The sequence below is a fragment of the Odocoileus virginianus genome, chromosome 11 (assembly GCF_023699985.2).
Source record: "Odocoileus virginianus isolate 20LAN1187 ecotype Illinois chromosome 11, Ovbor_1.2, whole genome shotgun sequence".
In the NCBI taxonomy this organism is placed as follows: domain Eukaryota; kingdom Metazoa; phylum Chordata; class Mammalia; order Artiodactyla; family Cervidae; genus Odocoileus; species Odocoileus virginianus.
The window spans coordinates 34308585-34335076 of record NC_069684.1 but is presented as its reverse complement, the minus strand read 5'-3'; the positions used below and the strand labels follow the sequence as shown (position 1 = coordinate 34335076).

General features: G+C 54.7%; 1 protein-coding gene across 11 annotated transcripts in view; it reads left to right on the top strand.

Moving 5' to 3' along the window:
- Positions 1–22670, top strand: part of RERE (arginine-glutamic acid dipeptide repeats) — a 405272-nt gene extending 382602 nt beyond the window's left edge. For all 11 annotated transcript variants that reach the window (XM_020913245.2, XM_070474246.1, XM_070474245.1 and 8 more), the window contains 11 exons: positions 11358–11520; positions 12388–12480; positions 12950–13149; positions 13885–14046; positions 14442–14555; positions 14785–16100; positions 16188–16410; positions 16666–17386; positions 18914–19060; positions 19517–19697; positions 20007–22670. In XM_020913245.2, coding sequence (XP_020768904.2) covers positions 11358–11520; positions 12388–12480; positions 12950–13149; positions 13885–14046; positions 14442–14555; positions 14785–16100; positions 16188–16410; positions 16666–17386; positions 18914–19060; positions 19517–19697; positions 20007–20040 — 3354 coding nt within the window. In that variant the 3' untranslated portion in view covers positions 20041–22670. The remainder of the gene's footprint in view (positions 1–11357; positions 11521–12387; positions 12481–12949; positions 13150–13884; positions 14047–14441; positions 14556–14784; positions 16101–16187; positions 16411–16665; positions 17387–18913; positions 19061–19516; positions 19698–20006) is intronic.
- Positions 22671–26492: the final 3822 nt, after the last annotated feature.

The window sequence follows — 26492 nt, the reverse complement described above, 5'->3', positions numbered from 1 at the left end:
AGCTCGGTGTCTTGCACCTCAAGTATCCATCAGGTGTTCCAGACTTGGGCTAGTTGTTCTGGGTCACAGTGAAGCAGCCGCGAGGAAACCCGTGGCCTCACTGACAGGGGCGAGGCCGGTGACTGCACCACTTTCCCCTCTTTGATACCTGTTCTTCCCCCGCAAGCAAAATCTGGGGTCCCCCACCTCCCCTGCTGGTGATTGATTGTCAGCTTCTCTCACGGCTAAGGGGTTGGAGGTTCCCCGCCTCCTTCCCTGGGAGCTCTCCATGAAGGACTTGGGCACAGGAACTGGGGGGGCACTCCCCAGCCTGAACAACTTGCATGTGGGGAGTCACTGTTCCTCGACCTCCTTTCTGGAGATCTTCTATGCTGAAAGCTGCCGCGAAGCCACTGCTAGCTGCTTTTGAGAGCCAGGAGCACAGAGAAGCACAGGTGTGGTTTGCAAGCCTGTCTGGATTTTTCCAAGATCTTCGAAAATTTAGGTGAAAGACATGACACATTTCACCTCTGAAAAGAGGGATGCAGTACTGTAGTTGTGTTTTTGTGCTTTGAAGAGTCATCTTTGCCCCGTTCCTTTTATTAAACAAATGTGATACAATGACTAAATTAAATACCCTTTCCCTCCTTTCTTTGCAATGAGGAAGTCTTCCCTTTATTTCAAAATTCAACTTGCAGAAATGGATTGAACTTGATAACTTGCCACGTATCCATAAAAACTGTAAAATACAAGAGGCAGTGTTGCTGGAGTAGCTGTTCTCATTTCCTGGCAGTCATTACATGCTTCCAATACAAAAACATTTTTCTCTTAACTATCCTTTCTGAACTCAAAAATGGGTTTCCCTCTGGCCCCTGGTATTCAATTATCACCTCGGGAAATGCACAGCTATAACTGATGATCCCTTTAAAATGTCCTACAGCTGCCACTCTCCCCCATCCCTCATCTTTTGTCCCATTCCCGTCATTGAACGTTATGTTGCCAACGTATATTTTATAGGGTGACCCTGACGGGTGTCACTTTGATACTGTGCAGGGATAATAAGATTGCACACACAATGAAAGGCCAATAAATAGAAAAATGTTTACGAGATGGAGAATGGCGGTTTTAACAGTTTTATGGCTTTCTTTTTTCCCCCCTCACTCTTCTCTCTCTCCCTTTGCTGGCAGAATTGTGGTTTTGTTACATGAACTAGAAAACATTAAGAAGGGTGATGCGGTGATAGAACCAAAGGCAGTGAAATCCCACTTGCCCTGTTGCTGAACTCCAATAAAATAAATTCAGGAAATAATGAAGTATTCAGCTTGTGGGAAAGAAAACTGATTTCAGTGAATGAATTCTTGAGGTTTTACAGAGAAAACGAGATTCCTGGTGTTGACATTATTATATTTAAAATGTTGACAAACAGTAAAGCCAAAAATAAAGTTTCCCTCCCCCAGGTGGGCAGTTTGGTGGGGGTCTGTGCTAAGTGAAAACCCATTACGTGGCTGCGTTAGGACTGCCTGGCTTCTGTGCCAGGGACTGGTGTGGGCCCCACACATGACTGGGAGCCCTTCAGTTCAGTCTGGAGTTTAGACCCAGTTGGTGATGGTCTTGATCTGTGTCTTCAAATCAGTTATTTCCAGATCTGTTATTTTTTGTTACTGTTTTTTGTTAAGTGGCAGTACCTTCTGGCTGGTGCTCAGTTGATAGATAGCTTTTAAAAAAAAATTACTTATTTTGGGACTTCCTGGTGGTCCAGTGGCTAAGACTCCATACTCCCAGTGCCGGGGGCCTGGGTTCTCTTTCTGGTTGGGGAACTATATCCCACATGCCTCAACTAAGACAGGGTGCAGCCAAGTAAATAAATACATTAAAAATTATTTATGTAAATAGATACATTAAAAATTTATGTATGTAATTTTTGGCTGTGTTGGGTCTTCGATGCTGCTTCAGGGCTCTCTGCTGCTAGCAGGGGCTACTCTCTGCTTCTCTTGTTGCAAGCACAGGCCCTAGGGCACTCAGGCTTCAGTAGTTGCGACTTATGGGCATATTTGTCCCATGGCGTGTGAGATCGTCTTGGACAAGGGATCAAACTCATGTCCCCTGCTTTGGCAGGAAGATTCTTTACCACTGAGCCACCAGGGAAGCCTAGTAGATAGATTTTTCTAATGGAGCTGCTTGGAAAGGAGCAGCCACAGTGTGGAGGTTCAGGGGGTCCATCCAGGAGCCGTGAGTCACATCCGTGGTTTTGAGAGCCATTGGAGGTCGTCACTGCTTTACTTAGATGCTTCTAGCTGGGGCTGGTTCACTCCTTTACTTAGACACTTTAGCCGAAGCTCATTTTGAGAAAGGTTTTGTTATGTGCGCAAAAGGGCCCCAACCTGATCTAAACTCAGACTTCCTCCTAGAGGAAGAGTCCAGGAAGGACTTTAGGATGAAGTGGCATGCGACGACCCCATGCTTGGCACATGTCCATGACATTTGTAGCCTAGAGTTTGAAGTGGCCAAGGGCTTCTGAGCAGGAGCCACTGGGTGGCCCAGGTGTGGTGAGCAGGTCTGGAAGGGTGCTCATGCCCATGGCCTCCATCGAGGGTCCAGGGACAAGACTTTGAAGAAGTGGAGTCTGTTCTTGAAATGTGTGGGAAGGCAATACTTCTCTGGGTTTGTGCACACATGCCTGCCATGTGTGTCTCTGATCTTGGTCCCCCAAGAATCGCTTCAGGTGGGTACGGTACTATAATTCATGGGTGCTGGGGTAGGAAGGCTGGCTGCCCGTTGTGCTCAGGGATGCACAGTGCTCTTCAGCCCCCACTACCCAGGGTCCAGTTAGTAGGTTTAAGATACTATTGAACTGAGCTCTTTAGATAAGAAAGATAAATTCAAGCCTCAGACTTCAAACAAAGATTATTTCCCCTTAGTTCATAGAGTGATTAAGAGCATAAGACTCGAGTGAGACCCCCAGGGCTGCCTGCTGAAGCTGTGACCAGTTTCCTTGTGGCTTGTCATCTTATTTATAAAGCAGGGATGATGACAGTGTTAGGGTACTATGACGACTAAACATACGAAGGTATGGAAAGTGCATGTTTATAGTGCCTAGCCATCGTTATTGTAGATTTGACAACAGCCCAGTAAAAGGGTGATAAGTTGGTCTGTGGAAAAAGCCACTGGTGAGGAAGTGGGGGCACTGGGTTCCTAAGCCCGCCCTCGCACCAGCCGTGATGCCCACCTGAGAGCAGTCAATTGCAAGCAACTGTGCAGGTGCGAGGATTCTGTCTTCATCGGACCGTGGGAAATGAAAAGCAAGGACACTGTAGTCAGTTCATGTTAACACTAGATATCAAATTAAGGAACTCTAGTTTAGAGATTGTCTATCTTATTATACTTTTTAGAAAAGATAAAATGTCATTTCTTTTGTGAAATAATGTTGAGATCAGGTAGTTATTTTTAATGACCTTACCTGGCAAAATAAAATGTTAGCAATCTTGTGTCCATTTCTGAAAAGCTGGCAGTGTTGCTTCCATTTCTCTAAAGTTTTATGCTTTTAGTGTTCACTTCAGGTAAATTTTAGTTCTCAGAAAATACTCACTCCGTCAGCTGTTTTTTGAACACTCATTATGTTTGAGGTGATGCCCCAGACTCTAGGGTGGGCCTGCATATGGGATGGGCTTAGACTTGACCGCTGGACAGGCTCGTTTGTGGCTCCAGCCCAAGGGAGAGCCCGTGTGTACAGGACAGAGGAGTGGGATGGCATCTGTGACGGCCGGAGCCCTGAGTGGTGAGGAGGGCTCGGGCAGACGTCAAGAAAACAGAGCAGTGAGGGTTCACGGGGCTGCGTCCTGCCGGCAGAAGGAGAGCACTGAGGGACGTGCTGCCCGTCCTGTTTGGTGTGAGCCGGAGAGCGCACACTCTATCTTCTGGGGACAGAGAGAACGCCTGGGGGAGGCGGCGAAGCAGCCAGGCATTTCCCTGCAGGCCTTGAGGTGCCTTCAGTGATTCAGAGGCGGAAGTTGACAAGATGAGAGGACTGGCCTGGTCTCTGTGTGGGAGGGGACAGGCCATCCTGGGACCTCAGATCTGAACATCCGAGGGAAGGTGTGGGAGCAGAGGTGGGAGCACAGGTGGCCACATCAGCAACTGAATCAGCATAAAGCTTAGGAAATCCCATGGTTTTGAGTTTAAAAAAAACCCTGGCCTGTCCCCTTTCCTTCACAGTGTTCAAATGTAGTGGTGGTAATTGTTTTAAAAAGAAAGAAGAAAAGATTTTTCCTCCCCTTTACCCTGCACAGTTGGGATTTACGAAAAGGGCAGCAAGAGGGCCTTGTTCAGGAGTGTCTCCGAGTTTCTTTGCGTGGCCTCATCATTATAACCAGCTAAACCTAGGAGACCTTCAGAGACTTCCAGAGTCTTCCCTTTCCTCCTTTCCCTTTGTCTCCAGGAGAGGAGCTGCACCTTGGATAGCAGGAGCGGGTATGGAGGGTCGGGAGCCTGCCCCGGGGCGCGGGTCTTCTCGGTGTGGCCACGAAGTTAGGTGGCTGTGGTTCTGCTGCACCTTCGAGCCTGGCATCTTCCTCCTGAACATACCCCGAGACCACAGAGGTGGAAATACCCGTCAGCAGGAGAGCAGGCTGACAGTGTCCGGGCTCCTTCAGGGATGAGGTGATCTGGTTGGTTAACAAAAGAAGGAACCAGGAGAGCATTGCTTTAATTACCAGACTCATTGCTGGAAGTCAAGCAGTTGCCTGCTGGAGAGAGATCACTGAAAGCAGCTACCCACTGCACTCAGTGGATGGTCCTACCCCGTGCCCGGCTCTCACCTCAGCCCCTCTGTCGTCAGGTCCAGTCCTGGAGTCCTCGGAGCAAGAGTGACCTGCATGGGAGTCTGTGCCAGGAAGTTTCACTGACTGGTTTCACTACCCTTGAATCAGTCAGTCATTTGTGCCAAGAAACAGTGCAGCTGTAATGCACAGGCAGAGGTGGCTGTGGAAATCAAAAGGGTTAGAGCGGCTCTTCCCAGAGGACATCCCAGGCAGGCTCCCTGGCCCCAGCTCCAGGGGCCTCCCTGTCTCTTCCTGGGGCCCTGGGCTGGGGACCGAAGCATAGATGCTTCGAGGCTCTGTGCTGTGTGCATCTCCTTTTCCTGCTGCCGCCCCCACCCCTGCCTGGGTTGGGGCTTGTTTCATCACCACTCACTGCTTCCTGTATCTTCTCCTTGCAGAAGCACACCTTTTTTTTTTTTTTTTTTTTTGCTTTTAAGCTTTATATCTCTGTTCTGTGCAGAAAGTAAGTGGTGAGTTTCTTCACCCTTTTTACCTGAACCACCAAAGAAGGAGCCAGTCCATGACTGAAGGGCATTCTCTAAACAAAAGTTTTAGCAAAGAAACGGCTGCTCTGCTTCTCACTGTCCATTGACATGTTGACTTGAGGCCTTCTGTGGTGATCACTTAACTGCACTCTCTCTGTGTACTCAAGTTAAAATATTCAGCATCTGAACAGTTGCTAATAGGTCTTAGAGAAAGAAAAGAACTTCTTCTAAATGTTTACTTTCTGACCCCTGCAGTGGGGTGTGTCAGTGGCACATGAAGGTCACTTGCCGTTTCGTGGCCCCTGTCCCACCACGCTGACTGTGGGCCTGGAGGGCCTGTAAAATGGCCTCAGAAAGAGGCTGTATTTTAATGCCCTTCTCACAAGCAGCTTCCAGGCCTGCCTCCCCACCCCTATCTCTTCTGCTCCCCCCACTTCTTAGTGTAGGCAGTGTTAAAACTTCGGTAAAGAGGAAATTCCTTTCCGCTCACAGCAGAAGGGCATTTGTGGGTGGCTCTACTGGGAACCTTCTAGGGCTGGTGCTGGGTTCTCGGTAGTGTGCAGGGACCTGGGTTACTTCTTGTCTCCTGCACCTGCCCTGCCCCTCCCTGCACGTACAGAAAGGAGGACACTGGTTTTCCAAGGCCTTCCTTCACACAGCTTAACAGAAGACCAGTGGTCAGCACTGTTTCTGCTGGTCCACGGAACCATGTTGTGGAAGTGGAAGAGAAAAGAACACTGTCTGTACCCTGAGCTGAGCGCAGGGTGTGCTGCATGTCCAGGGTTATTTATAAAAGACTGAGGCCTTCCTTGGCTTGTAAAGAGAGAACCTAATTGTAGATGTCAACCCTGGACTCTGAGCCAGGGTCCCTGGATCTCTTCTCCCACCACCTTGGGGTGTTGAGACTTGTGTGGATGGATGTAGCAGTAATAATTTTGTTATAATCACAACAAATTGGACTCAATCTTGGGTGTGCCCTTAAGCTTAAGTAATGGGGTGAAAAATAGCTGACTGCCTTTTTTAGCCTGCGCACTAGACTCCCAGAGGGCCTGTGTCTGAGGACTTAGTGCCGGGCTGAGGGGGGAAGAGACCCTGGGGCTGGGAAGTGTGCTCCTTCATGGTCTTAGAGACAAACAGGCCCCTGAGAAGGAACCTTTGATACTGGCAGTGCCTGTAGCACCTTCCTCTTAAGCATTCTGTCTGTGCTTCTGCTTCCCCAAGGTCCCTTAACAGAGAACACACATAGCTCATCTTACTTTAGAAAAGAGATTATCCTTTTATTGTATAGGACAGGTTACAGGCTCTCCTCTCCTGGCTTAGCAGTGCGATGGCTGAATGAGGGAAAGGAAGCAGCAGCTGGGTTCACGGGCAGTGTTTCAGCTTACCAACCGCCTGTAAGTAAACTGACCTGGTAAGGTAGTTTCCAGCAGCAGGATTGTCAGCTCCCACTCCAGCCCGTGGCCCACATCCAGTGGTGTCCATTCGGGCCCTGGAACAAGTCTCCTGGCTTATCGTCTCCCCGCCACCCACCCCACCTCGAGTAAAGCAGAGCTTTCCTGAAGTGGGTTCACATCTGAGAAGCTCCCTGTGAGAGGTGATCAGACAGAGGCCACTGAGCCATCCCAGCCCTGTGCTTCAGCTGGTTGCCCAGGGCAATGCAGGGAGGGGAGCCTGCCCTGATGGTTTTTTGCCTAGAGGGGTGGGGAGCGGGTAGGGTGTGGGGAGAGCACAGAAGTGGAGCCATGATTCCTCCTCATGATTCCCAGTGGCCAAGCCTTGGTTATAGGCACGCCTGTGACCGAACCTCTGTCTGCCTGACTCGTTTCTGTGTCTTGGTTTCTTTCTCTCCCCCAGGCACCCAATCCACCCAGACAGAGTGCTGCCCTGTGCAGCTTGTTTCTTCCCTTCTCTTCTGTGCCTGGCACTCCCCTCCCCTGGTTTTTCTTTTGGTGGAAAGTCAGAAAGACCTAATACGGCTAGTTTTCTAACCCCCACAGAAGACCTGCTGTATGGGAACCTGGCTCAGGGAGGAAAGTGAGTCCTTAATCTAGGGCCACATGTCTCATTGCCAATGGCTTTCTGCATCTGACCTGTAGGATACCCCCCACCCCACTCTTGCAGCAACAGAAAAGGCAAGGGAGTTGGAGAGGGCGAGAGAATCTGCTAAATACAGACCCGGGCCATGAACACTCCTCCCGCAATAGCTGCAGCCATGACAGAACCCCTGAAGATGACTTCACCCCTTCTGCCGCTTTGCCCAGGCACTAAACCGCTGCCCCGAGACGAGAGGCATGTTGACTGTGAGGCCTTGTTGTGAGATGAGCTGAGAGCACTGGGGACAAAATGATCATTACGGGCTATTCATGTCGACAACATTTGTGCCTCTGTGTTTGCTTGCAAGCACAAGCAGGAGCTAATTTGCAAGGCTGCCTTTGTGGAGCTGCCTTTTGATCAATGATTGCCTGTGTTAATGTTTCAGTAAGCTATTGATTTCTGCAGCAGCTTTTGTTCCCTGAATTTATGTGCAGTGGGTCTCCACAGCACACGCTATGCATGTTTGATTAAAGTTCAATTGACTTCATTCCTGGGGAGGCCTCGAGCTGCTTCACTCCTGTTTGTAGAACCAGAGCTTTCCCCGGCATGCTCTTTTGTTTGTGCTCAAGACCTAGCCACCCATGCAGTCACCAGTATGCTGCTTCTAATCCTCCTAGATTTGCTCCATTCCAATGTTTAATCCCTTCCTAGACATTACAGTGGATGAGAGGCAGCTAATAAAACCTGGTCTGGAATTTTTTTTTCCCCCCAGTCAACTTGCTGATGTATTACTGGTGTGTATACCATATGGATCATAAAAATGCACTCAGAGGGCACAGGTCCAGTGAGTTTGGACAACTGTACACATCCATGTGATAACACTGCAGTCAATTTATAGGACAGCCTCATCACCCAGAAAGTCTCCTCAGGTCCTTTAACAGGCAGTCGCCCACGCCTCATGCACCAGACAGCAGACAACCACTCATCCTGCCTGGGCCCTTCCGTGTGGGCTGCTGCCATTCAATATGATGTCTGAGGTACGCCCGCTTGTTGTAGCTCTCAGTTATTTTTACCTTTTTACCGCCAAGTAGCGTTCTCATGAGTGGGTGTACCAGGGTATGCTTGTCCATTCTCCCATTAAGGTGCTGTTTGGGGCTTTGAAGAGTGAAGTGTTTAAGAGTGTTTGTGTGAAAGTCTTTGTGTGCACACATATTTGTATTCCTTTGGGGTGAACACCTAGGAGCGAAATCGTTGCTAAGCCATGTGGTCCATGTTCAGCTTTCTGTGTGTTGAGTGTCAGTCGCTCAGTCGTGTCCGACTTTTTGTGACCCCATGGACTAGCCTGCCAGGTTCCTCTGTCCATGGGATTCTCCAGGCAAGAGTGCTGGAGTGGGTTGCCATGCCTTTTCTCCAGGGGATCTTCCTGACCCAGGGATTGAACCCACGTGTCTCGCACTGGAGGCAGATACTTTACCATCTGAGCCACCAGGGAAGCCCATTAGGCTTTCTAAGAACTGCCAAAAGAGTTCTGCAAAGTGATTTGACCATTTTACATGTCCACAGTGGTATTTGAGATTTCTTGTCACTCCCCTGTCTTCCCTAAATTTGGAAATTGATATTCTTTCATTTTACCACAGCAGTCCTTCAGACTTGGTCATTTTGATCTTTGATACTCAGAAGATGGCATCTGTCCCAGGCTCCTTGTTTACAAACTATTACTTAAGGTTGACATAAGTTGACACTTATTTTAATGTTATGTGTGTGTGTCCCGATCTTTCTCACGTACTCGAGGAGGACCAGTGCAGGGCTCAGGTTGTGAACCTGGGCTTTTCCTGAGTCTTTTCTGTCCGGCATCCGATGTTGGGCTTGAACTCTGGCTTCTCCTGTTTGAATCTGCAGGTTTTACCATTTCTTAATACCATTTGAAAACTCATTCATGTTTGAGAAACAGAACTGATCCCTTGTAACCGTGAATTGCAGACTAGGACTGCCCAGAACCGTCAGGGTGGCTTGTTCACAGCCTACAGGTCAGACTGAGGTGTGGCAGAGACCTGGTGATCGTGCCTCCCCTCCAGGTTTCTCTCCCATTTTTATTTCATTTTGCCTCCTGCAGCTTACCATTTCCCCTCACATCTCAGACCTGTCCCTGGGCCCCTGAAACAACTTCCACTGGAGGTAGAGGTGGGAGGAACAGAAATTCTTTGGGCCTGGGCTGTGAGTTACTGCACCAGCTGCCCTTCTGAACTGATGAGGCACCTGCAGCTCTGACAGTGTTTGAAGGGTGACAGTGACCTGCCCTGGCTTCTGGTCTGTTTCCTCATAGGAAAACTGGAACCAGGTCACTTTTATGTCAGCACACATCTCTTAATCGTAGTGGATTTATGAGTTTGTGCCCTCCAGCCAGCCAACAGCAAACGATCAGTATAGATAAATGACTGGCTAAGTCAGGAAGGTAGGAAGTAAGAGGCAGGAGCCAGGAGGTATCTCAGGTCGGGACCTCAGAGGCTCAGGACACTCCCCTCACTGTGGGGACATTGTAGGCTGTGTTTGTGGACTAACATGTAGTAGGCAAACAAGGAAGAAATCCAAGGGCAATTGCTGCATTTTCCTGTGTTGTTCAGGTACCACTGTGTGGAACTGGAAAGAGGATGGGGAGTGGCTTACTTACTCCTGGGGGTGTTTTCAGAGAAACCGCGTGTGACTGGGCATCCATTGGTCATGGATGTGTCATGTGGTACCTGCACTGATTCGTCTCTTCAGTCTCCTCAGCATTGGTCTTTCCAGCTAGATCCCAGGTCACTGGTGGACAGTCTTTGCTTTTCTTTTTTGGCTCCTGCATTCACAAAGCGGAGAGCCTTCCATGAGGCAGAGTGGGCCTTGGGCAAGTAGCTCCAACTCTCAGATGTGGGGACCCTCCCACGTTCAGGAACACACCCCAAGATATGGTGCTGACTTTCCACAGTAGCGATGTAATTAGGGAAGATCAGTGTGATCGAGGCTTTCTGATCTAGGCACACTGTTTTAACTATTTTTTAATTCTAAGTAGACACTTTTTCTTAAAGCATAGACCCCCAAGATACTGGTCTTTGGTCAGCCAGTGTTAGTGGAACATGCCATTGCTGCCCCCAACCCCCATGTGTATGTGTATGCACACATGTGTGTACGAGTATGTGTGTGCGCGTATGTATTCTGTACATGTGTGTTGGTATGTGCATATTGTGTGTATGTACATGTGTATACGTGTGAACGTATGGTTGAACCCCTTGAGGCTGGGAGTACCACAAGTGCCCTTTATTAAAAAGTTGCATTGGGACTCGTTTCTGCTGGCTTTGTTTTCAAAGCTGTCTTGGCTCTGTTTCTTCGGGGCCCTGCATGAAAAGAGGAGCTCCTTTGGCCTTTACACAGCGACCTCGTGACACGTGGTGTCGCCTCTGCCCAGCACCACTGTCTGCCGCATCCACTCTCAGTCTTTTTGCCAGGCCTTGGCTTTGCCGTCAGCACTCTGTGCTGGCTCGTCCGGGGTGGGCATTGGGCCTGGCTGGGGGCTGTATAGCACTGGGCTTGGGCTCTGTTCTTCCCAACCTCCCTCCTGGCCCCAGTTCCTGCCACCTCAGTTGTTTGCTTTAGTTGTTTCTGAAATGGTCTCCCTGCCTGGGCATTTCCATGTTGCCCCATGTGGATTCACCGACTTGGTGTGCACAGAGATGTTCCCTGTGTGCACTCGTGCACGCACACACATGTACATAAACACATAAACACACAGCTGGGAGGACAGGGGTTCTCCTTTCTGTTGATGGTTTATTGATGCACCTCCAGTGCTTAGAACTGCTCATAGTAGGCACCCAGCAGATACTTGTTGAGTGAATAAATGTTCTTGATGTCTAGAAGTTATGCTCTGACGGGCTGGCAGACAGGCTCCACTGGCCCATTGCACAGGCTGCTCCATGGGTGTGTCTCAAGTGAGCCCAGGCCTCCAGGGCTGCTATGATAAAGTCGTGATAAAGGCTGTGCATCTGCCTCACAGCCAGCCCTTCTCCTGCAGGGAGAACTGATCACCTTCTATTACTACTGGAAGAAAACCCCAGAAGCAGCCAGCTCCCGGGCCCACCGCAGGCACCGTAGGCAGGCCGTGTTCCGGAGGATCAAGACCCGCACTGCGTCCACGCCCGTCAACACGCCCTCCAGACCCCCGTCCAGTGAATTCTGTAAGTGTGGGCTTTGCACATGCCACAAGCTTCCACGTCCCAGCTCTGGGTGGACCTGCTCTCACAGCCGTCCTTGGCAGTGTTGGGGCGGGGGTGGAGGGGTGGTTATTTATCTGCATGCGTGTGTGTGTGTGTGTGTGTGTGTGTGTTGCAAAGCCTGATCTAAGAGTTTTACAAACTACTTGTGCATATAGATTTTTCTGAAACAATATCATCTGTAAGTCCTGGCCTTGGCCTGAGGCAGTTTTTTACTTTGGAGGATGATCTCCCTTAGCAGACAGTGTGCTGCACTTGTGGTCACAATACGATCAATTTAACATTTTCTTCTTCCTACTACTATTGTGAAATCCTCCTCTTGGTCCCGCGTGACCTGCAGTCTGATATGACAGTGAAGCCCACACATCTTCTTAACCTTTGAAAACTAAATTCATGGCTTGTGATCCTATCCTCGCCCAGGGCACTCAGCCTGAGGGTCACAGACGTGGCTTATGCAAATTGGAAACAGTAGGCCTTGAGAGCGCTGAGCCTTGATGGAGAGGAAACCCCTCGGAATGTCAGGAAGGGCATCATGGATGCACTCATCCTGTTCAGATACACCATCTGTGGGCATCAGTGCCAGCTTCTCCAGGATTGAGGTGTGACAGGAGACCACCAGAATGACAGAGCAGACTGTTGGGTACCACCCCTCATACACGAGTTCTTCATTCTGATGACCGGCCCTGAGAAATTCAGAATGGTCCTTTGTGAACCTGCTGGGCCGCTCTGACTGTTGGCCCGGAGCCTGGGGCAGGTCAGAGGTAACGGGGTCCAGTCTTGGCCCAGCGTGATGGTGTCTCCCCCACCCGTTTATGTGCCCATCATGCCCAGTGGACCTGAGTTCCGCCAGCGAGGATGACTTCGACAGCGAGGACAGTGAGCAGGAGCTGAAGGGCTACGCCTGCCGCCACTGCTTCACCACCAGTAAGCGGGGCCGGTGGGAGGGGGCCTTCGCTGGAGCAGCCAGGCTCGGGCACGTCCTGGTTCTGAATGTCTGGGGAGTCGAATTGGCGACTTGATCATCTGCATTGTGTTCAGGAAGTGGAAGACTCCTGTTAGCAGTCAGGCTGGAGCACTGACCAGGGGCTGGGACAGACTTGCTCAGGGTCAGGGCGAGCAAGTCTCCGGGAGCCTGCTGCCAACTCATCCTGCCAATTCATCCTGAGATGAGGTGGGGTGGTAGACAGTCCTGAGATCCTCTCCTTCCAGGAAGAAGCAGGGCGGCAGCACCTGAGCTGTTGAGTGACAGGTTTTGGCCGAGGCCAGAGCCACGTGGTCCTCGTGGTACAAGGATCAGCCAAGCCCACAGAAGGGCCTCCCTGCTCAGATGTCTATACCCCCAGACCTTGGTGTCTGAGGTTGTCAGCCACACTGCCGCCCCTCCCTCCTGCAGCCTCCAAGGACTGGCACCACGGGGGCCGGGAGAACATCCTGCTGTGCACCGACTGCCGCATCCACTTCAAGAAGTACGGCGAGCTGCCCCCCATTGAGAAGCCTGTGGACCCCCCACCCTTTATGTTCAAGCCCGTCAAAGAGGAAGACGATGGGCTCAGCGGGAAGCATAGCATGAGGACACGGCGGAGTCGTGGCTCGGTGAGTCCCTCAGCCAGGCAGCCTGCGTGCGTCTCTGGAGTCTGGGGCTGCACCTGCCAGGAGGAGGCTGGGAGTGTTTCATTTCAGGCAGAGGAACAGACCCTGGAGGGGACATGCCTGGCCTGTGGGGGAGAGCTCTTGGTTCTCTCCTCCCTTGCATCTCCTCGGGGAGCTGGTGGACCAGCATGAGTTGCTGTACCCCCCCTCCCTTCTGAGCCCCGTGGCCTTGCAGAAATGTCCTCAAGGCCTGGGAGTTTTAGGAGCTGAGCTGCATTATTTGACAGCTCATTTCGTTGGGTCACTTCCCATCCTGTCACGTGAAATCTTCCAGTGTGCATGTGTGTTTGGTGGGAGGAGCAGGCAGTTCCATGGAGCAGACGGAAGAGGGGGAGTGACTTAAAGCCGACCTCAGGTGTAACATCACTCGGGCCAACCTCTGCCCCTCAGACAGCCCTGCCTGCTTCCAGCTTGTGTCATTCAGGACAGTCCCTGGAGGAGATGAGAGCTTCGAGTTTAAGCTGAGAATCACTCTTTTCCATGTAAACTCACCCATTCACCCCCTCCTTGCTTCGCTCCATGTTGACTCCTGTGCAGTGAGGGACAGCCAAGGGTGCCTATGGTTTGCCAGGGGCTGGGATTTGACCTACTCTGGAGGCTCCTGCCTGGGAACTGGGCCCAGGTGGCCTGTGTGGGGACTGGGGTCGAGTCTCACCAGCCCCCGGTTGGGGTGGGCAGATGTCTACACTGCGCAGTGGTCGGAAGAAGCAGCCAGCCAGCCCTGATGGTCGTGCCTCGCCCATCAATGAAGACATCCGCTCCAGTGGCCGGAACTCTCCCAGCGCGGCCAGCACCTCCAGCAACGATAGTAAATCAGAGACAGTGAAGAAGTCGGCCAAGGTGAGCTGCCTGGAGGGCAGGTGGTAGGGGCTGCTGGAGTCGGCACTCACCTCCCCTGAGTCTCTCGGTCATTCATGGAACCTCATGGGCACCAGCAAGGCCTCGCCTGGGGTTGCAGACTGGGGCCTGGAAAAAGAGGTCTACGTAATTCCCAGCACAGACCTATGGGGGCCGCCTCTGCCTTGAGTTTCCTGTCCTCAGATACTTTTTCCTTCCTGGGCCCACTGGCCCCTTCCAGAGCTTTCTTGTTTCTGGGGGTGGAGCATGGTGTAGGGGGAGTCTTAAGTGGTTGTCACTCCCTGAGGTTGTCCAAGTGGTCAGCAAGTGGTTGTCACTCCCTGAGACTGCTGGGCCATCCCTTGGCCTGAGGCTTCTCGTGGGCTTTCCCGCTACAGAAGGTAAAGGAGGAAGCCACGTCCCCTCTTAAGAGTACCAAGCGCCAGCGGGAGAAGGGGACCTCGGATACAGAAGAGGCCGACAGGACTAGCTCCAAGAAGACAAAAACCCAGGTGAGGCTTGAGGCTGAAGCATGTTTACTGCCCCCAGCAGCTCCTGTCCCTTGAGAAGCACCCTGGGCTGTGGCCGTGTCCTGCCTTCCAGGGAGCATTTCCAAGACTGGCGAGGTCAGGGTAGGACCTGTGGTCCCTGCTTGCTGCCTCCTCAGCCAGACCTTGCTGTGTGGTGGGGCAGGGGGCGTCTGGCTCCCCTTGACCTTCCATCCTCCTTCTCTGACCCTAGGAGATCAGTCGGCCCAACTCGCCATCCGAAGGCGAGGGGGAGAGCTCGGACAGTCGCAGTGTCAACGATGAGGGTAGCAGTGACCCCAAAGACATCGACCAGGACAATCGCAGCACGTCCCCCAGCATTCCCAGCCCTCAGGACAACGAGAGTGACTCGGACTCCTCAGCCCAGCAGACGACGCAGCCCTCTGCCCTGCAGGCTCCTGGAGGGGCTGCCCCAGCCCCCTCCTCTGCCCTGCCAGGGACTGCCCAGCTGCCCACCCCGGGGCCCACGCCCACCCCCGCTGCCCCCTCACAGGGCTCCCCCTCGGCCTCCCAGCCCCCTACGCAGCCACAGGCCCCCTCAGCTGCTGCTCCCCATGCCCACATCCAGCAGGCGCCTGCTCTCCACCCACAGCGGCTGGCCTCACCACACCCCCCGCTGCAGCCACTGACAGGTCCAGCTGGCCAGACCACAGGCCCGCCCCACACCCAGCCCCCCCTGCACAGTCAGGGCCCACCCGGCCCTCATGGCCTCCAGGCTGGGTCCCTACTGCAGCACCCGGGGCCCCCACAGCCCTTTGGCCTCCCTCCCCAGGTGTCACAAGCAGCAGCCCACCCTCACACCTCCCTGCAGCCCTCTGCCCCTCAGTCGGCCTTGCAGCCCCAGCAGCCCCCCCGGGAGCAGCCCCTGCCCCCAGCACCCCTGGCCATGCCACACATCAAGCCCCCGCCCACCACGCCCATCCCCCAGCTGCCAGCGCCCCAGGCCCACAAGCACCCGCCTCACCTCTCGGGGCCCTCGCCCTTCTCCATGAATGCCAACCTCCCGCCCCCGCCTGCCCTGAAGCCCCTGAGCTCTCTGTCCACTCACCACCCGCCCTCAGCCCACCCCCCGCCCCTGCAGCTCATGCCACAGAGCCAGCCGCTGCCCTCATCCCCTGCACAGCCCCCTGTGCTGACCCAGAGCCAGGGCCTGCCCCCCACCGCCACCTCCCACCCCGCCGCGGGCCTCCACCAGGTGCCCCCTCAGCCCCCGTTTGCTCAACACCCCTTTGTCACTGGGGGCCCTCCTCCCATCACCCCTCCGACTTGCCCCCCCACCTCTACTCCTCCGGCGGGATCCGGCCCCTCGGCCCAGCCGCCCTGTTCGGCTGCCGTTTCTTCGGGAGGCAGCGTACCTGGTGGGGCAGCCTGCCCACTCCCCACTGTCCAGATCAAGGAAGAGGCTCTGGACGATGCTGAGGAGCCCGAGAGCCCCCCTCCCCCGCCTCGGAGCCCGTCCCCTGAGCCCACTGTGGTGGACACCCCCAGCCACGCCAGCCAGTCCGCCAGGTAGAGGTCCCGGGAACCCAGGTGCGTCGAGGGAAGGGGTAGCTGGGGCCTCGCCTGGGACCCAGCAAGACACCAGGCCTTTTGTAGGTTCTACAAACACCTGGACCGGGGTTACAACTCGTGTGCACGGACCGACCTGTACTTCATGCCTCTGGCGGGATCCAAACTGGCCAAGAAGAGGGAGGAGGCCATCGAGAAGGCCAAGCGGGAGGCTGAGCAGAAGGCGCGAGAGGAGCGGGAGCGGGAGAAGGAGAAGGAGAAGGAGCGAGAACGCGAGCGGGAACGGGAGCGAGAGGCCGAGCGAGCGGCCGTGAGTCGGGAGGGCAGCCTGCTCCGTGGGCGTCTAGGGCTGGTCCCCTCACCCGCCTTGAGTGGGCCACCCCCTTGCTATCTCTCAGCACCCACCTGCCTTACCTCTGTGTCCACGATATGCTGACGCCTCTGGGCCCCAGTCCCCCGTCACGGCAGGTCTGGACCAGGGGTGGGGTGGGGTGGGGGACCCAGTTGGTTGGGTCAGGGGCCAGGGGCCAGGCGCCCGCCCCTCACAGCCTCTTTCCTCTTGCAGAAGGCGTCCAGCTCAGCACATGAAGGCCGCCTCAGCGACCCCCAGCTTGGCGGTCCCGGCCACATGCGGCCATCCTTTGAACCCCCGCCCACCACCATCGCTGCCGTGCCCCCCTACATTGGGCCCGACACGCCGGCCCTCCGGACTCTGAGCGAGTACGCCCGGCCCCACGTCATGTCACCCACCAACCGCAACCACCCCTTCTACGTGCCCCTCAACCCCACCGACCCACTGCTGGCCTACCACATGCCTGGCCTCTACAACGTTGACCCCACCATCCGTGAGCGGGAGCTGCGGGAGCGTGAGATCCGAGAGCGGGAGCTCCGGGAGCGGGAGCTGCGGGAGCGGATGAAGCCGGGCTTCGAGGTGAAGCCCCCGGAGCTGGACCCCCTGCACCCAGCCGCCAACCCCATGGAGCACTTCGCCCGGCACGGTGCCCTCACCATCCCCCCTGCCGCCGGCCCCCACCCTTTTGCGTCTTTCCATCCCGGCCTGAACCCCCTGGAGAGGGAGAGACTGGCCCTGGCCGGGCCCCAGCTGCGGCCCGAGATGAGCTACCCGGACAGACTGGCGGCCGAGCGCATCCACGCCGAGCGCATGGCCTCGCTGACCAGCGACCCCCTGGCCCGGCTGCAGATGTTCAACGTGACCCCGCACCACCACCAGCACTCCCACATCCACTCGCACCTGCACCTCCACCAGCAGGACCCCCTCCACCAAGGTGGGCGCCCACCGCGGGTCTACGGGGGTTGGGGGTTGGGGGCTGTGGACCCCGGGTGGGGCTGCTGTCCAGAGCAGAGCTTGCAGCTCCTGGCACATGTGGGGGTACCCAGCGTCCCCCCTGGCTCCACAGTCACCTGGGGCCCTCTGCTCTTCATCTCCTGATGAAGCTTGGGTTCTCAGTTCTGTGTCTGCAGTGGAGCTGTGAGGGAGGAGGTGGCCTGTGCTCACTGGGGCTGCTTGGGAGCAAGAGACAGGGCTGGAGGAGCAGGGCAGAGCCTTTGGGGCCACATGGAGGCAACTAGGACACCCCGGGGAAGCTGGGGGTTGTCATCAGTGAGAGCTTTTCTGCTCCCCCTCGGGGAACAGGGCTTGGGCTTCTGCCGGCTTTGAGCTGGCTCACCTGGCCAGGACCGCCCAGTCTTGTCCACTCCAGGAGCAAGAGCTCTGGAAGGCCCACTGGTCCGTGGCTAGGGGTGCAGGCTGGTCTGAGGCTGACACCGGCATGATTGGAGCCCCACTCCCTGGGTGGCTCTGCAGACTGGCCAGACAGGGTGGGGGTGGTCAGGGCCTGCTGTGGGGGCCCTGGGCCCCTTCTGGGCGGGGAGGGAGACAACAGACAGGGCGGGCCCCAGAGGGAAGGAGGGCAACCTTCAGTTTCCTACACACATTCCCAGCCCCACCTGACGTGGGAACCAGGAGCTGTCACGTTCACCCCATGGTCCCAGCACCAGGATCGTTTGTGGTTAAGCCCACTGAGGTGGGCCTCAGTCCCGCGAGAGGACAGGCGAGTGTTCTCAGCATGTTCGTTCACCTGACAAGTGTTTACTGAGGACCCGCAGTGTTCCCAGCACAGCTGTAGAAGCTGGTGACACCCCTGTTCATGTTCACCTTCCACTGGGGGCAGTCGATAAATGTGTCTGAGTTTGTGAGGAGCAGTTACTGTTCTGGAGGAAGACTGAGCAGAGAGCTGAGAGCTGCAGCGCTGCTGTTGCAGAGAGGCGTCTGGAGGGTGGGAGGTGTTGGAGCAAGGGAAGGAGCGTCCTCAGGCCTAGAGAGTTGTGGGTGCAGAGGCCCCGGGGCCAGAGAGGGTGACTCCAGGGAACAGACCGGCGACGTGCTGAGACGGCCACTGGGACTTTTTGAGACCCGTCAGGCAGCACCCGCTTTGGTCCTGTGAGTGAAGAGCCAGGGAGGCAGCCTGGGCTGGTGGACCTCACCAGGCCTAGGATGGGGCTGGGGCAGTTGGCTCCAGGGCGCTGCAGATCCAATGTCCTTGCCAAAATGAGATTGGGGCTGCTGAGGAGACTGGGGAAGAAAGATGTGGTCAGCTCTTAACTCTGTCACTTTCTGGAGCTTCATGCAGGTGTGAGGAGGCAGGGAGGGCGACAGCCACTCTGGGTTAGCAAGTCAGGGTTATTGATGGCCTGGTGACCAGAAGCCAGCTGTGGAGAGGAGGAAGTCTCTGTGAATACCACCCAGGAGGGGGAGCGGCTCCAGAGCCCTGTGCTTCTGCCCCTTTTTCTAGGTTCAGCAGGCCCTGTTCACCCGCTGGTCGACCCCCTGACCGCTGGCCCTCACCTGGCGCGCTTTCCCTACCCTCCTGGCACCCTCCCCAACCCTCTGCTTGGACAGCCCCCCCATGAGCACGAGATGCTCCGTCACCCAGTTTTTGGTAAGAAGACGCCTGGGGAAGGAGGGGGCCAGGGAGGGTTGGATCAGGGGTCTGGTCTGATGTCCCGTTCATGCATTTACTCTGTGTTCAGCATGGGCCTCTCCTGTGTGGGGGGAAGATACCTGGGTGCTCTGGGAGCCAGACCCCTGCCCCCGGGGAGCTGGGGGTGGGGCTGTAAATGCACAGCAGGAGCCCAGAGGGTGTAGGAGGGCTGAGGGCAGGCCTCTGTGAGGACTGGGCAGTAGGCTGAGCAGGCGGGGCCCCAAGGGAGCTGGGGGTGGCGTGCAGGGACTGCACTTCTGTCTCCGCAGGGGCTCTGCTCTGCTGGTCCCTGCCCAGTAGGTGATCTCTTGATCCTCCCCTCGGGAGGCTCTCTTCTGATCTGACCTCCTTGGCGGCCTCATCCTGGCCACTGCCTTGGCCTTTCTGTAGCAGAGGCTGTTTGGTGTTTGGCAGGCACCCCCTACCCCCGAGACCTGCCTGGAGCCATCCCACCTCCCATGTCGGCGGCCCACCAGCTGCAGGCCATGCACGCCCAGTCGGCCGAGCTGCAGAGGCTGGCCATGGAGCAGCAGTGGCTGCACGGACATCCCCACATGCATGGCGGCCACCTGCCCAGTCAGGAGGACTACTACAGGTGAGGCGGGGCGGGGCTGGGGGAGGCCGGGCCCCCGCCTCCTCCGCCTGTGGGTCCCCACCCCCGCCCCTCCCAGCTGCACCCACCCTGCTCCCTACCCCGTATCAGCAAGTGTCAGGCTGTTCCCCTGCCAGTCAGGGGACTCCTGAGGGTCTTGAGGAGGAAAGACATGGTAGTGGCGTGGTGGCGGGGGGGGGGGGGGGGGGTGGTAAGTAGTGTGGCGGCTGCTCGGGCGTCCAGACCCTTCCAGTTGCAGGCCTGATACCTATGACTTTTCCTTTTTTTTTTTTTTTTCCCTTTCTTTTCTAGTCGACTGAAGAAAGAAGGTGACAAGCAGTTATAAGTTATTTATTTGTTAACGCTGGCTGTGGAAACCCCAATTCTTGGGGGAGAGAAACAGGACTTTTTACATACAATAGGAGCTCTAAAAGCAAAAAGAATATCTTCTAAAGATTTCTTTATATATTTAAAAACCCCACAACTAAAAATGTATCAGCATACATAGTGTTCGTTTGTAGAGAGGATTCCTTGAGACTGGTTTGGGTCTCCCTGCATGACAGTCCCCCAGAAACTTAGTGAGTCCTGGACTGGACTGAACACCCAGAAAGTGCCCCTGCAGTCTTGGGGTTTGGCTTTAGCTTTCTTTTCCTTCCTTGATTTTTCTCAGTAGGTGCTAGATCCCAGTTCACACCCTTCAGTGCGTGCAGACACACTCAGTTGCGTGTGTCCCAGAACCCACACGGTCTGCAGCATCTGAGTTTGGAATCCAAGAGCTATAATTTTTAAAAAATCTTTTATTTTAATACATTGTAGGAGATCTTCATAATTTGAGGAGGTTCTGTGCATGGCTTTTTACGTCTGTAAATAAATAATTTTAGAACAGCCTTTTTTTTCCCCCTTCCACGAACTACTATTCTGATCTATTTTTTCCAGCCATGTCACTAATTGTGAATTCCTACCAGCTATTGACAGAATACAGAGTTGATTTTTTAATAAAAAGTTATATATAATTATCCCTTTAATTAAAGGGAACAGATGGGCGTTACTAGTTACAAAGGGGCAGAGGAGGCTAGGGGCTAGGTTTGGGAGCAGCCAGGGGTTTGCAGGGACAACGTTACAAGCCGTTTCTTTGTGTTGCTGCTTTGGTTCTCGCTCCTGTCTGTTCCTGGCTCGTGCTTTGCCAGTGGTGCAGACTGCGGTGAGCTCAACCGACTCGCTGTGCCCCAGGAGCGCAGGAGTTGAGTGTCCCCCGTTCCGTCTCTGCGGGCGCAAAAGCACATGTTCCTGTGTGTCTGGTTGTAGATTTCCTTGTAGATTTCTGTACACGCTCATTTGATTGGTCTGGATGAACTGCCTTTTTTTTTTTCCCCTCCAAATATTTGGACTATTTCATAAACATCCTAGAAAATTGAAGAAAACAGTTCTCACTAAGCACATGTGCTTGCCAAAGGATCTGTCAGAAGCCTGCTTCCTGGTATGTGTGGTCATTTGGATCTCCTAGTGGGGAAGCCAGGCCGTCCTTGCCCCTTGAGGCTGCTTTGGCGTCAGAGCATCCCGGAGGTGTCCAGTTGTGGGTGGCAGTCCTGTGTTGTGTCCTTGTATCACCATACTTGCTGTCCCACTCTGCCTCACGGAAGCAGGACAGGGGTTGCGGACATAGAGTGGGAGCCAGGCTCCACGTGGGGGCCTCTCCAAGGGGACAGGAAGCCCAGAGCCTGCCTCTGCTCTCCAAGGTGCCCACGTGATGCCCTTTCTCCAGAACAGAGGGTGAGGACACTAGGGGGCCGTTATGCACCTGTTTATTTATCAAACTTTCTGCTGGAATATGACCTTGTCTGTCCCTCTTCTCAGACCCTTGAGGGCCTTTCTTGCCATGATGTGCAGGGGTCACAGCCAAGAGTAAAAAGAGAGCAGGAGTCCCACCTGGGGTCAGCAGGCATGGAGCATGTCCCAGACCACAGAGGGGTCGGACGAGAGGCTGGCACTTTGACCCAGAAACCAGCAGGTATTAGCTCAGATTCAGGTTCTGGATTCAGACCTGTGGTGAGGGCATTTCCAGTGTCTATTAAACCATGTTCAGTTTCAGTTGGAACAGATAGGGGGTTGTTTGGTCTGTTGAAAATGTTTGTAGTAGTAGGTTTTTTTCTTTGATTTTTCTCTCATTCCATTTCTGCCTTAACTTTAGCTCCTTGAAGGGAGGCAGGCTCAGATGGAAACTTTGTCATCACTTTCATGGCCGGTTGGCCAGGAGCAGTCATGTTGCCAAGGCTAGCAATGTGCCATCCGGGCGGGCTCAATGCTTCAGGCTCCACGCCTCTGAGCCAGGCCCCTTCCTGCTGCTCCCAGCTCCTGCACGGACACCCCTGCCTGCCCACCCTTCCTCTTCTCCCTTTTGGTAGACATGATGTCTACTGTTCAGTTACACCTTCTTGATCTCCTCTCTCTATCGTCCATTTTTCCAAAGAAGAGAGAGTGAAGTACTTGGGAGTCTGTATTTGAAAACTGTCTGAAGGCGTTTTCTCGTTTGGTTTTGGTTTTCTCCTCATGTCCCCAGGTGAAGCACTGAGATTCTTCCATTTAAAAACCCACAACCTGAAACCCTCACTGGTCAACTCCAGTGTGTGTAGGAGGCCCCAGACCTTCGCGGTGTCTTTGAAGCCCAACCCCCTGGTTTCCGTTTGGGTTTCCTGCCTTGGTTGGGAGTTGAGTTTTGCGTTTCCGTGTTTCACGTGTATCTTGTTCACGTCGTCGAGGTCAAGCTTCACTGCGGCAGCAGCAGAGCGGAGTGTACATTCTGATTTGCTACGTTTATATATATCTTGAAGCTAAATGTATATATGAGTAGTTTGCCATGAGATAACACAGTGTAAGCAGTAGACACCCAGAATTGTGACTTCTGTGTTCTCTCCATTTGAGTATTTTGTAATTTTTTTGAAATATTTGTGGACATAAATAAAAACAAGCTACACTACAGTGGCTGCGTGTCCTCTGTGGGCTATATCTCATTCCTGGGGTGGGCAGGGGTGTCAGCAGTTGCCCTGCCCTGGGGCTCCCAGGGTGGGGAGGGGGCAGAGGGAAGGTTGGGTTCTTGGTGTCCCCAGCACACTGGCTTATCGTCCAGGATGAAGGGTCTCCTGTGGGCGCACTGCCCTTGGGGAAGGCTTCAACCTGCTGACGGCCCGGGACCTTCAGTGACTCCCCAGGCACAACAGGCCCTGTGTTGGGGGTGACAGGTGATGGCATTGGAACCACTATACTCTCTCTTAGCTCCTCCCCCTGCCTTTCACCCCACATCTCTCATTTGTGGGCACCTTGGTAACTTCGTTGGTAAAGAATCCGCCTACAATGCAGGAGACCCTGGCTCTGGGTCAGGAAGATCTGGAGAAGGGATAGGCTACCCACTCCAGTATTCTTGGGCTTCCCTTGTGACTCAGCTGGTAAAGACTCCACCTGCAATGCAGGAGACCTGGGTTTGATCCCTGGGTTGGGAAGATCCCCTGGAGAAAGGAAAGCTACCCACTCCAGTATTCTGGCCTGGAGAATTCCACGGACTGTATATATCCGAGCCACCAGCCAGGACAGTTGCTTCTGGCTCTGGCCACTCCTGTCCTGTCCTGTCCCCTCTCCATCTCTACCCCTGACACCTGCCGGTGGCCCCACCCCACCTTCAGTCGCTACAGGCGCCCTGCAGGTCGACAGTGCATCCAGAACCTGATGGGCAATCTTAGCCTCCTGCTCCAGGGGACCTGCAGAGAGTATGCGTGGCCACCAGGGGGCAGCAGTCACCAGGGTGGGTTCAGCCTGTGGTTTTTCAGCGACCAGAGTGTGGTTTCCTGAAGTTTCAAGACTGTCTCTGGAAATTGTACACTCACTCACCTTTTTATCTGGGATCTGGACTCAGTAATGAGCAAGAGCAACCTGGAGCGCTTCTTGTTAGTAAATTGCCCTCAAGCAGGATCGCTGGTGTCTCAGATGGTAAAAATTCTGCAGTGCGGGAGACCTAGGTTTGATCCCTGGGTTGGGAAGGTCCTCTGGAGGAGGGAATGGACCCACTCAAGTATTCTTGCCTGAAGAATTCCATGGACAGAGGCGGACTATAGCCTATGGGGTTGCCAAGAGTCAACTGAACGACTTAGCACACAACCACGCGTGACTGTGGTTCTGGGTTGTGTATGAGAAGATGGGGTGGGTGGAGGGGGGAGTAGCTGGAATCTGGGTGCTGTCTTTGGCAGTCTCTCATCTAGATGGTGCTTTTCACGAAGCTGAAGTGTTTAGTAGTCACAGATTTATGAGGTGGAAGTTTCAGGAAGGTTGAATGATAAGACATGTCTGTGAATGGAGATAATAGATTGATGCTTCAGAAAAGACCCTCATCAGAGCTGCACAGGCTGTAATAGTTTGCCAGGTGTGGATGCCGATGGCCAGTGTCCCCATCGGACCATGTATCTGTACTGAGGCAGAGGGTCTCCTGCAACAGACAAACCTGCTGGATTTGTGAGCCTGAGAGGAAGGGTCTCACGTCTCACAACTGTGCCTCCAGCCAAGGTTTCCACTCTGTTGCTGCCCAGACCAACTGCCCCAGGTGTCCCTTCGGCCCTGTGGGGGGCCCCTCGACCTGGGCATGGTGGCTCAGCAACCCCTCTGGTTCCCCACAGCTAGGAAAGTAGCGCTTGGCAGGGCCGGGTGCACGGCTGCCACATAGATAAAGGTCCAGGGTAAGTTCATGTGTACAGGGCACGTTATTTAGGCATCACCTGGATTTACATAAATCAGAGCCACTTATCTGCCAGGCCAGGAGGTACAGCAAGGAGATTGGCTGTGACCTCCCAGGCAGACATTGAATTCCAGGGCTGGAAGCACAGCTGTGCAATGGTGGCTGTGAACGGCTGCCGAGTGTCAGGGACCCGCCTCCCAGCTGGGAGCCCTTTGCCAACCTCAGGCCTTGCAATCCCTGCTCTGCCCACACAGGGAGACCCAGGGTGGTGTGAGGGCACCAACACAGGCCCCCGTCCCCCCTGTCAGCCTCTCCTGGCTGACCCAGTTGGTGCAGGTGTGTTTCTGGACTCGGAGCTATGGGACCAAAACAGGACTGGTTACCCAGAAGCCTGGGATCAAGCTGATGGGCTCTGAGACCAGTGCACCATCTGCCCTGCACTAGAGCCCTGAGCAGGTCCTCCCACAGGTCTGTGGAGACCCTGAGGGGCCGGGGCCCTTGGCCTCCCTGCCCCCTCCCAGGGAGGGACAGCCAAATGAGCCTGTGGGGAGGCAGCCAGTGAATGTGGCCACCCAGCTGGGTTCTGAGGCTGCAGGAGTCAGCGAGCCGTCTCGGGGGCCCTGCAGTTGCCACTGTGGATGGGGCAGTGCAGGCTTTCGCCTGGGACTCGCCTGCCCTCATTGAGGGCTCAGAATCTGAGGGGTCCTTTTTTTGCCCTGGGTCATTGCTGGGTTCCAGTTGCCCCAGCAAACTTCCCTTCCTCTGTAACTGTTTCCTCTTGGCCTATCTGAGTCCCCTGTATCCCCCCTGATTCAACCCTGTACCTGTACAGGCATTGCGCTTCCCCCTACCCAGGTACCTCGTTCCTGGACCAGATTTCAGCAGAGGGAGGTGCTGGCTTCTTCCTTCCTGTTTGCTGGATGAACAGACAGGCCCCGCACAGAAGTCTCCTTGGTGCACCAGCCAAATGTGCTGCTGAATTGTGGGCACAGATGAGCAACTGGAAGGGACTTCAGCCCCATCCGGGAGCTGAACCCACTGCTACCCCTGCCCCAGCTGTGCCTGCATCAGGGTCTCTCAGCCTCTCCAGCTCCAGTCCTGGTTTACATAATTCATTGGGTTTGGGTGAGGAGGGGGCATCTGATTTACAACAGAGATCTCTGGTGAACCCCTCCAGTGTAGATAGCCAGTGTGGGGAATGAGATTAAATACAGCACTTTGAGGCACTTTTTAGCAGCCCCTTTTGGCCCAGGGGCCATCCCTGAGGCTGGCAGACTGTTTACCTTCTGGTTTCTTCTGGGAACCCGACCACTGCTTATCACTCCCAGGCCCCCTCCGCTCCCCTTGATCATTTCACGGCCCCTGCTGCAGGTCCTAACTCCAAGTAGATAGGGAACTCGGGCCTCGTTGCCATACCTGATCCTGCCACCATGTGGCAGTGCCTCCAAAGCCCAGGCGCTATCCCTCTGGGTCCACCAGCCCCACACCCCCCACCCAACTGGCCCTAACTGATCAGAGCAAGATGATGGGCACAGCTGCCCAGAGATCAGACTCTCCTCAGAGGCTGCCAAGGGGCCAGGGCCCCTGCTGCTTGTTTGGGACTTGTGGTCGGAGTATCCTGTATGTCCGCCACACCATGTGCTGAGGGTATGAGTAGCCACGTTTCTGCCCAGGTGCACCAGGAAGGGGCCCAGCCAGTGGTGTCTGCCGACGGAAGGATGGCAAGAAGCCCCATGGTGAAGGACCTCGACACCTGCAAGAAGTCGGTCCATCCGGGTCCATAAGCAGGCACTGGTGGGTGGGTCAAGTCTGCGGGCAGGATGGGCGTTCAGCGGGGGCATTGCTCCTGGAGGTTCCCACCTTATCGAGCACACCAACCCCATTCTGTCCAGCATAGCTCACTCCCAGCTCTGTCACCCCATCCTCCTACTCTGCTCATGTTCTCTCAGCACCTAATGTCATCCTCAGGCCTAGACAGGGTATTATCTGTCTCTCCTCCTCACATCAGCTCCACGACAGCAGAGACCTCACAACTAGACGTCCAGGACCTACCACTGCCTGTCAGTCCCAGGACACTCAGT